This window comes from Montipora capricornis, chromosome 11 (genome assembly GCF_036669925.1).
Source record: "Montipora capricornis isolate CH-2021 chromosome 11, ASM3666992v2, whole genome shotgun sequence".
NCBI lineage: Eukaryota > Metazoa > Cnidaria > Anthozoa > Scleractinia > Acroporidae > Montipora > Montipora capricornis.
Genome location: NC_090893.1, coordinates 13967209 through 13982208, shown reverse-complemented (window position 1 = coordinate 13982208; position 15000 = coordinate 13967209). Strand labels below are relative to the sequence as shown.

The window sequence follows — 15000 nt, the reverse complement described above, 5'->3', positions numbered from 1 at the left end:
TTTACCGTACTTGTCAGCCCAGTGAATGCAAGAGAGCAGAGACCTCTGCTAGCAGGGAAACACTGAAAAACACTCAGTCAGATAATTCATTTTACTTAAAGAAGTCTTTACCTCTAATTCACTTTCCCCGGTGTTTATCATAAGCTGCTCCATGAGAGACCCGAACACTTCACGTTCTACACATAAGAAGTGAAAAAACATAATGGGAAATAGAACAAATAAAAATGAAAAAAATCCTTCCACGGTAATCTGGATTTAACTAGTCAAATGTATGTGATTGTAAAAGATGCAAAAAGGAGACCCACAAAGGATCCTTAAAAGCAAGCCAACTTTTTTGTTGGGTTGACATGCAGGAAAATTACATACTGTACACTGTACAGGCTAAGGGTACATTGATATCAACTTAAAATCATGCTTATCTTAAAAAAAGTGTGACCAATTACATGCAAAAATTTTGCAGCTTCAAACATCTGTTTGCCACTGTAGTTTCAATACATGTTGGCTTTAGCCCAGAATCTTTCAGCTTAGAAAGTCTTTTACCAAATGAAAATCTCTGCCCTAGTACCCACAGTAAATGTACATTTCTGCATCCAGACAGAATACAGATTAATGTATTTTTTTTTGTGCTGCAATATTCCTCGCACCACCAAACCATCTCCTCACCTATTAACGGATTTAATCTAAGGTCCAGCACTGTGATTGTGGAGTTAAACTTTAATACTGGTTGGAAGGCCATTGCTCCTTCAGTTGTAATGCCACACTGTTGCATATCTAGAGCTGAAAGCAACAAAAACATTGAGAGTAGTTTACAGTGCGAGGCGCCTTACCATGGCCACCTACAACTGTAACAAAGTATTTTTTTTTACAAATTATCTATCAATCAGGGTGTGTGAATTTGATCGACAGTTGCACCTCCTTGCAAAGTTTACATGTTTGTAAGTTGAACACCGTTGAATGGGTTGTTGAGTTGAATTGACGTATTTACACGTAGTTGTCAAATGTGAAAGTTTGTTGGGTGGCCACGGCAAGCACGTTGCACTGTAAGATTTCAATTCTTAACTACTCTTAAAGTGCTTAAGATTCTTCAAGATGAAGAAATCTTAAACACCTTTTAAATATCTGGATTAAACAATGTCATGTGCTACTTAAACTACTTGCAATGATTCTCGATGGCAGCATGCACACTAAATCAATGGATCCACAATTTTAAGGATGGTGCCTACTAAATTTAAAGGTATTTTTGCCTTGATTTATAATATGACTGATTTATGATTACCGGTATGTAGGAAATGTAGATCTTAACAAGTGTTACTGAAATCCAAGAAGAAAATTAGGGGTAACCACGCATTTTTCAAAGATAATTCATGAACAATATTTGTAAAAATCTCCAAAATACAAAGCAATGTATGGCGTTCTTTTTCCATTTGAAGCTTAATTATCTCTTAAGAATGAATGGTTACCCCCAATTTTCGTTTTGGATACCAAGAGTACTTACTAAGATCTACTTTCTCGGCACACATGTAGTTCTAAGCCACGCAAAAATATCGCTGTAAGTAAGCATCATCGATAGAAAACCCAAGTATCTTGAGATGCGCAGAATGTATGAGCAATAACAATAGTAGGCACCGTCTTTAAAGGAGTCAGGAAAATTATATAAATTATGGAGTTCAAAGAGTCCAAAACACCTTTGACCCAAAGATCGTCCTTCAGTGCTTCTGCGATCAGTTCTGCTCCATGGTCATTAATGAGTGGATTTTTACAAATTGTTATTCTGCGAAGTCCAGGCATTCTGTCCAGGTCTGGACGTCGATAGCGAAGGCTGTCTTGCCACGCTACGCTGTGACGCCTTGTTGCTTGATGCTGATAAACGAAAAAAAAATTAATAAAGATAACAACTATTATTTCAAAGAATTTTTTTTTTCACATTATTATTTATGCAAAGTGCACAACTGGAATGCTAAAGATAATATTTACTCTAATGACTTTAGCCAGTGTATCAGCTCCTTTCCAGCTCAGACTGCATCCCGTAAAGTTAACAGTGATCACTGATGTGTTATTTTTTATGGCACTGCAAATAACTAAAACAACAACAACAACAAAATTAATTAAACTTACTAACAGTACTTTTCCAGAGTGACAAGGTATAGAGTAAATAAAATCCAGGAATTATACGAACCTTTTACACTTTGTAGGTTTGTTAACTTAAGTGATAGGGGAAACACTTGAGCTAATTGCATTTACAACTGTAAGGGTTTTCATCAGAGCTAATATCCTGTTTTCTGACTAGCATAAAGCACTGAAGAAAATAATAGCCTCCTCTACCCAACTTAGAAGGGGTGCTTAAGACCATACTGTACCATACCCCTGGGGCTACCTCTCCCAAGGATTATGTTGCTAGTGATGACAAACAGGGTTTCAGATGGTCAGTCTGTCATGAGCAATTAGTTTCATATTGAAGGAAGTCAAATGATATGACAGTTGCAGAACAAGGCCTGGGATAGCTCACACTTACAAGCATGTTTAATGCTCAAGGGCACTCATTTTTGCATTACATTTTGTACCTGTCAAGCACCCCTTCTACCAAGTGTTGAGCCCACCAAAATTATGCATTACGATATTTGGGACATCGGAGCCCAAACAATGAAAAACAATTTATTGGCTTCTTTGGTACTTACTGTCGACACCACTATCTCCAACTTGACAGAATTCCAGAGACAAATGCTGAAGAGTTCTGTTCTTGGATATGCCCTTAAAATGAAAAGGAGGAAAAGTCATTGACACGATCAGCTTTTGATTGATTTACAGTACATGTATATTCACTAGTTAAGAATACTCTTAGTACTTATTAAGTTGGCCATAAGTTAACTCTTCTTATAAAGCAATAATATAACCAGAGGGACTATAAGTACCTTAGCCAGGCAAGCCAGATCTCTTTCCCTCAATGGAATTCCTTGGAAAGTCAGGAAATTCAAGCTCTCAGTGATGTATAAACACTCTTTTACTGTTCTGTGAAATCAAGGGTACTGATTTCAATTTTTCAGAACGTAAAATACATGTGGATGGAGCAAATTTCACGGTTTTAACTGGTCATCAAAAGTAAGACACCATTAGAATCAAAACTTCACTTTTCTTTTGTTTCTCTTGGAAGTGTGTTTGACTCACTAAATTGAGCCTTACTTTCATTCTACAGGTGTTTGAAATTTGAAGAAGAAGGGAAAGAGTTTAAATAGAATGGAAATGTTGGTATAAAACCCTAGAGTAAGTACACCAAACTCTGTTTATACCTGCACACTCTGTAAGTGACATCCTTGCTGCGAATTGCAGGAGCCTTTCTCCGCATGGCTTGTAAACGTTGCTCTGATACGTCTATGAAAACAGAGAACCAAACTATTCTTTAGTTAACCACTGGATGAGTTCAAACTAAGGAGGGTGGGTGAGGGGGAAGCGGTTAGATGGATACTGAATCGGGCAGGAGCAACAGGGAAGATATCTGTTTACAAACATCGGTTTTGTTATTCAAATGTGCCAACCACAGAGACAAAAGACCCTTTGTTTCGACAGCCGATGAGGCTCTGGTTTGCCCATTAATGACAATTGATACATATATGTGACGTCCACAATATCTTTGTATTCCCTATAGGGAAGATATCTGTTAACAAACATTGCTTTTGTTTTTCAAATTTCCCAACCACAGGAACAAAAGAACCTTTGTTTCGACAGCCAATGAGCCTCTGGTTGGCACATTAATGACAATACATGTAGGTGAAATCAACGACATCTGGCCCTATACATGTACATGTAGATGTAAAGTTCTCTTGAGGCTGGGTTGAATTTTGCACATAAATAAATCGACGAGGGACGTCTTCCATACCGAACTCAATTTGATGGGTACTTTTAAAAGCTTACCTCCATCTGGATAAAGCGTTTGCTGCCAGTAACTTCTAAAAGAGACAAACTTCAATGTTTTGTTGATCTTCAATGCGTTCAAGATTGGTGTCCAATCCGAATGCCGGATTCGATCCGCATTGCAGTCGATGGTAAGCTCCTCTAAATTTGCTGTAATTGATCCCAGAGGACAAGAGTTCTGTAAAGCGCAAAGGTTGTCGTAACAAGCAGCAAAATCTGTGGAGTTCTTTTGTCGTTGACGAACTGTTTCGATCATGGTCATATTTGTCGCTCTGTCGCTGTAAAAATCAGGTGAAATTTATGGCGCTAGTCTCCGCAAGTAATTGTTTTAGTTATCTTCCAATTCGCAAACAGCAACATTCCCAAAATAAGCAAACTCCGATCCGGCACTTTCTCTCTCTTGCAACGGTTTACTTCGAAGATTTCAACGCTTTTTTTACCGCAAACCTATCGCGGGCTAAAAATGAGTCTTCAGATTTCCCAGCCAGCGGGTGCACAATTCAATGCAAGATGGCGCATCTGGGAACAGATCCTTCTTCAAAAGATCGGTAAAGATTTTCGTTTTTGATGTGAAACTTCTGCCTAATTTGTCAATTTGTAGCATTTCTATATTCTTTTTCATGTTACTGATATTATAGGTGGATTGTCGTTTACCCAGCTTATTTAAACAGTCGAAAAACAACCGAACAAGGACGACGTGTTCCCAAGAATAAGGTAAACTAACAACGTTATGAATCTCGCCTAAATCTCTACACTTTTATTATATAGTTTCTTTTGTTTACGTCTTATGTTTAAGTTTTATGCCTATTGTTGATGAGTAAGAAAATTTTCTTGGGTAATGCAATGCAACGCTTTGAAAAACTAGGAATGTCACTTTGATTTGGCTAAGAACTATATATACTAACAGGACGTAACATGTCGATAATTTCGATAGTCGATAAAAGTCGATCGTTGTCGATCAAATTCGATACTAATCAATCGACAAATATCGGATGTCGATAAAAGTCGATCACACATTTTTTTGTGATTATCGACTTTGATCGACTGTGATCGACTTTGATCGACTGTGATCGACTTTGATCGATTTCAATCGACAAGTATCGGAAATACAAAAACAAAAGGTTTATGGCGGGAGACGAGGCTACAGTTGCCAAGCACAGTTTACTGAAGCAGGATTGGCTATGCCAAGACTTTATTTTACCGATTTACATTGTAATTGGAACCTCAAATAAACCTGAATAAACACAGAGAAATTACCCTTTTCTGCTACATGCTTCTAAATTTCTAAATTTTGCCCGCTCCGTCCCCCGAATAATCACTTAGAGTTCCCAGGGTCTCTCATCTTTCCGACTCGCGGAAAGAAGGGGCCCTAGGGACTAGGCTGGTTTCGAGTTATGAGTTATGCTACAGGACACGAGTTAGCTCAGCAGTCTCAGCAGACTAACGATTCGCTCTGACGAAGGGCTAACGCTCGAAACGTCAGCTTTTAGAATCTCTGTACGGTGGCCAATTTACATTATCAACTCCGTTGATAAAAACAATTTTTGTATACTACTTCCCCACCGACGGAGCATCACAGTTTCTTTAGAAACTACCCCTTCATCCCAGCAGAGCTCAGCTGACACTAACTGATCATTTCTCAAGGTAATTTAAACATTCGATTTTGTAATGAATGACAGACCCCTTGGTTGTTCAGTTTTTTATTCAACTTTATTGCCATACGGATTTACGTGAAAGCTGTTTACATTTTCGTGGGCGATTGAAAAATGTGTCAGCATTTTTGTCGATAAAATCGATATTCGGTTGAAAATCTTGTGATTATCGACTTTTATCGACAAGTTAAACTTGTCGATTGACAATTATCGACAAATATCGAGTATCATCGACTTATCGACTACGTTTTCGATGATCGACTTTGATCGACATGTTACGTCCTGATACTAAGTAAGCATAGGAAAAGAAACATATTAACCAATCATTCTCGCATCAATAATAATTATTTACAGTATACCCGCAGACGATTTGCAGCACAATGGAAAAATGTTACACAATTTCCGTCATCAAATGACAACGTGTTGTACAGGAAATTTGGACCATGCCAAACTTTGGATAGAATCCGCATAAAACACACCAGTAACATTCTACAGTATTTTGGTCTAATTGTAATGTGAATTACACTGATACTAAATGATTAAATGGGTTTTTTTTCCAATATTTTTTCCACATTTTAAGGCAGCAGACAATCCAACAGTGTTTGAAATAAGAGATGTCTGCCAAAGTCAAGGATTAAACTGTGAAGTAGAGGTAAGAATTAAATAAGGCTAATTACATGTATTATAACACTGCTGATGTTTTTACCTCTGTATGTTTAGTTAAGCATCCAGATGCAAGATTTATTTCTGGATTACTAAAACAATCCTGATGCATTTTCTTCAGAATAAACATTACCCAAGGGACAGCGCTAAAGATGCAATGTGCAAAGGAAGAGTTAGAGTGCAACTGAAAAATAGTGATTCAACCTTTGTCAATGAAAAGTTCCAATCAAGTGAGTTAGAATATTACAGATTGTACCAACCATGCTCATTAAAATTCCACACTGCTGTGTCCACAAGTAGCGCTCTTATCCTAAAAGTGCTTACATGGTCAATTCAAAGCTGATAGTTTGTTGAACTCAAGCTACTCCAGCTTAAAATGAATGCAACTTATGATAATTACAAAGTTATGATTCAAGACCCAAATGGTCACTTGGAAGGTAACTTAAAAGTTACAATTCAAGTGAATTGTAACTGCATTCATTTTAAGCCAGAATTAATTTTAAGCCAAAATTATGTTTAATTGTAATAATAATACCAACTTTATTCATTCAATACAATGAGAGGGAGTGATACCAGAGGTTATCCCTATATGAGGGTATCCGCCCAGATGTTATTAATGTAGAGTCGATTTTGATGAGGGAGGAAAACCAGAATACCCGGAGAAAAATTCTTGGAGTCAGGTTGAGATGACTGTAACTCAGCCCACATAGAACCTCAAGGCCAGAGTTGAACCTGGGTCGCAGAGGTGGGAGGCGCGGTTGATAACCACTAAGCCACCCTGACTCCCCTTGTAAATTGTAATCTACCAAGCTTTCCCAATTGAAAGACAATTTTTGATCCAATGACGCCCATGCTTTTTTTGTTAATCATAAACACGACACGCCATGTTTGTGAAATGTCATTTCACCACACAAACATGGCATGCTATGTTTGTGTAGTAAAATGTCATTTCACCCTACCTTCGTAGCAAGTTGATGCACACTCTTAATTCCATTGTTTCAAGAAAACGAAAGCCTTTCTTTTGTTTTCCGTTTCAAAGCTGTAGCTGACAGTATTAATCTTTACATAGCTTATTTATAGAAAAGGAAGCTCCTCTGAGTTATAGTAATATTATTATAAATTTATCACCTTATTTTTCTTAGGAAAAGCCTTATTTCAGTTTATTGGTGAAATGATTCCAAAGTTGAAGAGTCGTCAAAGTAAGTCCTCGCACAGTGACAGCTCAAACCAGCAGCAGGGAGGAGCAAGCTCCAAGAAAAAGAAAGGAAAGAAAGGAAAAGGAAAATAATCCATCGAAATTAAGAATGTTATGTACAAACCAGAGAAATAGACAATAAATAAATTGCTTTCTTTTCCATTCCATGGGGTTTATGAGAAAAAGGCCCCGTGAACCTAGTTTAATGGCTGGCTCAGAGGTATAGCACCTGAACTAGTAATAAGAATGTCATCAGTTGGATTCCTGCAAAGGAGCACTCAAGAGCACTTTTTGTTTCCAATATCTTCATGATGTCTCATTAAAAAATATCTCTTTTATTTCATATACCGGGTTAACATTTCCATCTAAATACATTACAATCTAACATACATTTCTTCCATCCTTAATCCCTAATAATTATTTGTACCCTAATCAGTGACAAGACCGTGAGATCTGTGCCTTCCACACGAAACTCGAGGAAGTATCAACCTCTGACTAGGTGGGCTTTGCGTAAAAACAGTTGGACGATCCTCCTCAGTATTGTCTCAATATTCTCAAATTGTTTTAAAACGACATTGTTGACGAGACATCTGACCAAGCAGTGGGCAAATTGACCACGACTCTCTTATCAGGAGCGGTACTGGAACTAGTGACAGTGGTATTTCTGTATGGGATGGGTGATACGGGAGGAGAGCGTTCAGGTTCTTCTTTACCGGCGACTGGTGGATCTTTGAAGTGGACATGGAGTGACGCTGGGCGTGATTGTTGCACTAAGAGCAACAGGAAAGAAACATTTTGAGATTAAAGTCGTTGGAAAAAGCCAGGAGATATTTATGTATTAAATTCGCCATTTAAAAATGAAAACAACACCAAAAATGAAATGTTTGCTTTTGGATGTCACGTAACGTTCCAATCTGTAATATCTGAAGCATGCTCAAATTTGAATTTTCAAGAGTGATGTATACGGTCGCCGAAGTTGTTGGCTCAGATTGTCATGTGAAATCGCTGTTACAATGGACGTTTCACTACATTTTTCTGCGAGCACGCGATTTTTGCGTATGTTTACGGCAACATTTCTTGCCACTAAACGAAACGTTGACTGAGAACGAATAGGGCCCTTAAGCAAGAACGATGACGACTGCTACGACAACGTTGTCTGAAAATAGCATTTCCCGTTACTGTCATAATTTTGCTATTGTATAACAAAAACTCCGTTCGAAATATATGAGAAGACATCAGGTAGAATTCCGCTTATTTGTGCTTCGAACCGCAGCATATATTTCTCACTTCGTTTGTTTATGTAACTTCAATTATGCTGGCAGGCCGCTTCGCGGCCCTGGTATAATTGGGATTACTCCATGTCGCTCGGCTTGGCATGCAAGTGTGAATACTCATTCCAATAATAAAATTGATGAGAACGGTGTGGATATTTAAAGAGAAATTTGAAAATTCGTCGTCAGGTGCTCTCGTCGTCCACGTCACCTCAAATTTGATCATTTCACGTCGTTGTCAACAGGACACTTCGGAAAATACCATAATACTCTTTTTTGTCCCCCCCCCCCCCCCCCCCCAATTTTGCATTAAGCATTGTTTTTGTTTTCTCTTGCGACCATTGAAAGTCCCAAGAGAAACTGGAAACAATGCATATGGAAGACAAAGGCTATTATGGTATTTTCCAAAGTGGCCTATACGAAAACGGCAAAGAAATGTATCAAAATATAAATCGAACGTGCAGAGCGTGCAGAACTATTGTTTTTGCTAATTAAACCTATTGTTTTGTTGCGTTCTCGTAGCCGTCGTCGTTGTCCTTGCTTAACCTTAAGAAATGTATGAAAATGTAAACCGCACGTGCAGGACGTGCAGAACTATTGTTTTTGCTATTTAAACCTATTGTTTTGTGGCGTTCTCGTAGCCGTCGTCGTCGTACTTGCTTAACTAGGGAGCTTACGAAACGACGACGACGCTACAAAACATTAGGTTTAGTGAGCAAAAAGAATGGCTCTGCACGCTCTGCACGTTCGTTTTACATTTTGGTACATTTCTTTGCCGTCATCTCGTAAATGAAGACGTGAAATGACCAAATTCAAGGTTGTGTGAAGGACGTTAGCACATGACGATGAATTTTCAGTTCTCTCTCTACGCTTCCAACTCACTCATACCGGTTTAATTCCTCGACAGTTACTACACATTTTTAACGCGAAACGACATGAAATAGTTTCGTAGTGATATGAATAACGCGAACTCGTATTTTTAAATGAAGTCCTCGTAGCCGTCGTCGTCCTCGTTTCGTAAGCTCCCTACTAAACACGTCGTGGTGCATTGGTTAGTGAGTTAGATCTGCAAGCAGGCGCTCTGGTTTCAAATCCAGTAATCTCGGATCTCCTACGTACTGTTTTGTCTTTATTTGTTGCAATTTTTTCCGGTTTTCACTTTCCAGTTTGGTTTTCAATTAAACGCTATTTCATGTACTTGAATTACGCTTTCTATGGCCAGAACCACAGATATCATTTCGTTAGAACACATTTTAAATTGTTGCTGTTGTTGTTGACATCTGTCCGTCTGGAAAGAAAAGCGAGAATGCGCCATGGTTTCAGTCTCTAACATAGCTATAGTAGAAGCACCTGCCATGGCTGTTCAGTACTACTCTGCAAAGGCAGGCCCTGTAGTTGCACTCGAAGTGCGCGCCTGACTCTGTGGGTGCTGAATGAAGAGCTTCTATTTACAGGTGATTTCAGTTAAAAGCTTAAAGATTGAGCTGAGTGGGGCTGTGTATAAAATTAACGCTGAAGAAATTCCACTAAAAATGAGGCAACCGATTTTGGGACCAACAAAGACAAATCCACTACGCGGTCAGAGTGGGATTTGAAGCCAGAGCATGCGCATACAAGCCCCACTCACTAACCACTGATCCACCCCCCTTAATGAACTTCACCTCCTTTGTTTTCGCCTTTTGTCTGAGGAAGTGCTGGCACACTGTCAACATTCGGATTAACTGCTGTCACTGCTGCCAAATTCCTCTGTCTGTTGGCCAAGTTCTGAAGTCGTTCTCGCAGATGATGACCAGGAGGAAGACTATTAGCTTTTGAATTTGGAACTGACACAGAACCTCCAGAATTTGACATCGGCCCCGCTGGTTTCGTCAATGACTGAGGTCGAGCTTGTTGCAGAGGCTTCTGATTCTGTGGCAGTGCATTTGAAGATCTTTGTTGGGTTACAAACGGACCAGCTTTCCTATTAGTGCCAAGTACGGATGTTGATGTTGATGCAGCTTCAGATGGCGTTGTCCAAGACATTCTTGTTGGTACACCCTGAGAACGTTTTTGAAACTCTTGTGAAATACTAGTTGTTGGCTGTATTAGCTCCAAAATTGGTCGAGCTGGGTGCTCTCTGCCTTGAAAATGGCCGTTAGCGGCAAATTGTCCTTGTAAATGGTGCTGAGGGTTGGTCAAAGATGGAGTAGTGGATGTTATGGGCTGAATGGTGTTACCATCTCGAGAGTTTGGATTACCTTCAACTTGCATCGGAAGCTGACCTGAACCCCTTTGCGAGGAGAGTTCATTCACTGCTGGAGGAGCGACTGATGTTGTCTGACTTTTCTCTGAGGAAATCATCGATTGTTGCTCTCTTATTGAGGCAGATGAAGTTGGTTGACTAAATGCACCAGATCTAGAAGTTGCTGTATTTGTTGAACGAGGGGCCAAAGATGTTGTTGATGCTGGGTACCCTATCGTGCTATTAGCTGGTTGTGTTTCCATTGGTGTAATGTTGGACATATCCACGGAGATGCCTGCTTTAGACACCTGGGTTGTAACATTATCCTCCCTTTGAGTGTGAGGGCCTTGAGTAGGTGGATACATAAGAATGTTCGATCCTATCTGACCGTTGACAAAATTCTCAAATCTTTCTGATTGAACGTGTGGATTTGTCACTAGATTGTTGCCATGATTGGAAAGCTGAGGCTTGGAGCCTCCAAAACGTCGGATTCCATTGTGGTTGTCGATAGGAACGGCACCAGGATGACTGTACCCCACTGGTGTATGTGCTTGGGTACTCTGTGGCTGTGTTGGTATCGTCGGTTGGGATGAAAAATGTGCAATGTGGTTTAGAGACCCGCCAGTCTTGTCGCCATATGAGTATGTTGGTGCAGTATTGGTTTGGAAATCCTGTACATGCGTCGTTTGCATGGCAAAATGACTTGGAATGCCTTGACCACTGGATGTTGCAAGTGGTATAAACGACCTGGCTGTTGTGGAGTCACTTTCTTGGTCACTCGTACTTCTTCCATGTTCTGCTTGTTGATGTGCTTGGCGAGCTGGTCCTCCTGGAAGATACTCCAGATCACGATGATTTCCTTTTAACTCATCAATGGGCTGGTTCTTTAAAGCCACAGGATTCAAACTGTACAGAGAGTTGATACTGCTGGATAATACGTTGTACTCATAGCTTCTAAGAACGGCAAAAAGTTCTTTCTGGAAAAACAAATTAGAACATGCATTTTCGTTTCGGAGGAAAACAATGATAAAAAAGATAATGCTGTGTGTGAATCATGATAATGCATTTTTCCATTTATAACACTGCCAACTGGCCCCCTACAGTTTGTGAGTAGTCAGCAGTGTGTAAGTAATGAAACATGTAACACAATCAATGAACAATTTAGTTGGGAACTAGAAACGAGGCCAACAGAAGCCTACATTTTTATGGTCTTTACCAGTGAAGAGTTGAAAATCCAACCATTCGCAGAAGTCGTTATAAAGAAAGCGTTTTGCCTCGCTTGGGTTTAAATCCATTACTACAGTTGTCCGGTAGCAATGTTCTATGTTCTGAGGTTACCGTAAAATTCTGAAAATAAGCCCCGGGGCTCATATTTTTCAAAGGCCCTTTTCGAGGGGCTTATTTTTGGAGAGGCTTATATTCGGAGGGGCTTATATTCGGAGGGGCTTACAGTATCTGCGGAGGGAAATTTGCGTTTCCAAATCGATTGGGCTACCCTTAAAGTTGAAGTAAATTTACCGTTTTTGCTTTGTTTTACTTTGTATTTGAGGGCAATTTTCCAAGTACAAGCTCCCGGGGTGGGGGGCTTATATTTGGAGGGGCGATTTAACGGAGGATTTTTTGCGTTACCGCTTTGGGGGGCTTATACATGGAGGGGCTTATTTTGGGAATTTTACGGTATCTACGGTCCATCTTTCATGAAATAGAACAGGGATGATGTAAAGTGAAAACAGTCTGTGTTATGAACATTTGCAGTGTTGATGAGAACTTAGTGTGGGAGGTAACAAACAAAGAAAAAAGTGTGATGCGAATGAATGAATAAAAGAAAAAAGCAAAGAAGGAGGGAGGAAAGGTACGGAGGAATGGAGGAAGGCAGAAAGGGAGGGAGGAAGAAGGGAGGAAGGAAGAAAGGAAGGAGGGATGGAAAAAAAGAAGGAAGGAAGAAAGAAAGGATTGAAGGAAGGAAGGATGGAAGGAAGGTAAAGGTAAAGGTACACCTTATTTAACGTCGGAAGTTCCTTTACTCTCTAGAGAGTATTCTCCCAGGAAGCCGACGGTGCGCTCATTTTACCCCCCTCTTTCCATCAGTGCTCCGTTTTAAGGGTATTTAAAGCTACTTAGGCTACACTGAAAGGAAAGAAGTCGAAACAAGGACGCGAGATCCGGGGATCGAACTCGGGTTCTCTTGCACCAAGGCTGCGCACGTTTCAGGGGTGTTCGTTTCAGACCGTGTGGAAGCAAGGCTTCCGGGTCAACATTCGTGCAGATTTTGGGAAGAGTAAGAGATTTAGTGCATGAAATGCAAAAAACAATGAGGAGTTCCTCCCCAGAATTTACGTTTTTCTTAGAGGAAGAGAAACTAAAGTTGTTGAAAGCCTAGAATCAAGAAATCACACAGTTCTTCGATAAGAAATTCTTCAGTGTTTTGACCCGCTGAGACGTGGGCTCAACTGTAATAAAACAGCTATTCATTACCTTCAAATATTGCAGTTGCTCATCTGTATTTTTCTTATATTCGTGCAACTCACGCTGTAGAGCAATGTTTTGTTCTTGGGTATGAAGAATATCCTGGACAAACAAGTTTGCAACAAGCAATAGACCGAGTGCATAAATGGCAGCCCAAAAAATATCATTTTGTTTACGTGCTAATTAGACTCAATAGCCTCGTTTGCATGGACAAAATACAAAAGAAATGTTGCTTGAGAGCGAAGCTAGTGAGTCTAATTAGCACATAAACAAATGAATACGTTTTCGGCCCCCATTTATGCATTCGGTCTATAGTTATGGCAAAATCAAACTTTATAGGCAACATTTACATTACCACATAATACTACTTTCATTTTTGGCCTTTACAATAGATGGTAATAATTACAATGATTGTCCAAACTATGCAAAATGCCACCTGAACCTAGTTCAATTCTCTAGCTCCAACGAGTCTGCCACATCTCAGTATCCGGGCATCCGAACTAGAAATCGTAAGGGCTCGACCCCTGTTGTGAGCACTCGCAACGTCGTCCCCAGGGTCTTTCATCTCCCTACCCGAGAGGGAGCGAGGGATGGACCCTGGGAACGAGTTTGGAGGACTCGAACGTTTTCTGAGTGAATTCAAGTCCTCAATGATTAATGCATTTATTTAACAAAATGATACGTACAGTTGCTAGGTTGTACATACATAAACCGGGGTATGATTGCTTTAAAGAAGAAAATGCTCCCAGTTGTTCCTTATGTAAAGTTTGGGTTAACTGTACCCGAATGAACGGACCGCTATCTGCTCACGTACAGCTGTCTCACAGCGCGCAGGGTGTATCATGCTCAGTTTTTCTCACTGTGCCTATTGTTAAATTGTAGCATTCTCGCTGCCAACGACTTTGTTGTTGCGCAAGTTCCCCACCGGTCGTTGCAAGTGTAACACTATCTAGAGCAAGTAACTTGATGCGGCAAATAAACATAGGAAATGGTTAAAAAAAGAAAAGAACTTACGTTGGTTAAGGCATCAACCAAAGCTCTTTGTTCTTCAAATCCTTGGAGTATTTGCTCCCTCATGATCAACTCCGCCTTACGCTGAATTTCGCTCTGTAACGAAATAAAGTTAAAGTTAAGATGCAGATTTTCTTGAAAGTCAAAGAAAAGAAAAAAAGTACACACTTTGTCACCCTTGAAAATGCATTTACTTATCGGAACTTTTTCCTCCAGCCCACGGGTCCGAATGCGTGGAAGAAGTGAAATGCGGTGTGCAAAGTGGTCAGTTCACAGCTCTATCTGAGAATCCACGTTTCACGAAACTTGTCAGCGATAAGATCCAAACACAAACTAGCCCGCGAACATTTGATTCAATTTACTCTCGAATGGCGTATGGAATGGAGCGCGGTCAATTCCTGAGGGATTAGGGTGGGCCAAGAGAAAAAAGACAGGGAGAGTGAGGAAATGTTTTTATGAATTTCACAAAGAGAAGTTCTCAAAAATCAGCTGGGACGTCATCTACGTGTAAAAGCATCGAAGAGCAACACCATGACAATGGTGGGGGTGGGTGGGTGGGTGGGTGGGGGCGGTGGCATTCTGCGCTGAAATACCTCCTTTAAGTAGCTCATCAAC

General features: G+C 40.1%; 3 protein-coding genes across 5 annotated transcripts in view; 1 reads left to right on the top strand and 2 right to left on the bottom strand.

The window, feature by feature from the left end:
• The window catches only part of LOC138024516 (centrosomal protein of 78 kDa-like), a 12222-nt gene extending 7895 nt beyond the window's left edge, over positions 1-4327 (bottom strand). Inside the window, exons 1-8 of the mRNA XM_068871730.1 lie at positions 3907-4327; positions 3285-3366; positions 2910-3006; positions 2676-2748; positions 1975-2078; positions 1686-1860; positions 664-777; positions 112-176 (exon numbers count right to left, since the gene is read on the bottom strand). Of these exons, the coding sequence (XP_068727831.1) occupies positions 112-176; positions 664-777; positions 1686-1860; positions 1975-2078; positions 2676-2748; positions 2910-3006; positions 3285-3366; positions 3907-4168 (972 nt within the window). The 5' untranslated portion in view covers positions 4169-4327. The remainder of the gene's footprint in view (positions 1-111; positions 177-663; positions 778-1685; positions 1861-1974; positions 2079-2675; positions 2749-2909; positions 3007-3284; positions 3367-3906) is intronic.
• Positions 4328-4386: 59 nt separating this feature from the next.
• On the top strand, positions 4387-7759 carry LOC138024518 (signal recognition particle 19 kDa protein-like). Its single transcript, XM_068871732.1, has 5 exons — positions 4387-4454; positions 4545-4620; positions 6139-6210; positions 6343-6451; positions 7364-7759. The coding sequence occupies exons 1-5, from the start codon at positions 4417-4419 to the stop codon at positions 7507-7509; spliced, it is 441 nt and encodes a 146-aa protein (XP_068727833.1). The 5' UTR covers positions 4387-4416; the 3' UTR covers positions 7510-7759.
• The window catches only part of LOC138024513 (uncharacterized), a 24633-nt gene continuing 17363 nt past the window's right edge, over positions 7731-15000 (bottom strand). For all 3 annotated transcript variants that reach the window (XM_068871726.1, XM_068871725.1, XM_068871724.1), the window contains 5 exons: positions 14979-15000; positions 14389-14481; positions 13384-13476; positions 10349-11885; positions 7731-8186 (listed from right to left, as the gene is read on the bottom strand). The exon at positions 14979-15000 is cut by the window's right edge and continues 131 nt beyond it. In XM_068871726.1, the coding sequence (XP_068727827.1) occupies positions 7981-8186; positions 10349-11885; positions 13384-13476; positions 14389-14481; positions 14979-15000 (1951 nt within the window). In that variant the 3' untranslated portion in view covers positions 7731-7980. The remainder of the gene's footprint in view (positions 8187-10348; positions 11886-13383; positions 13477-14388; positions 14482-14978) is intronic.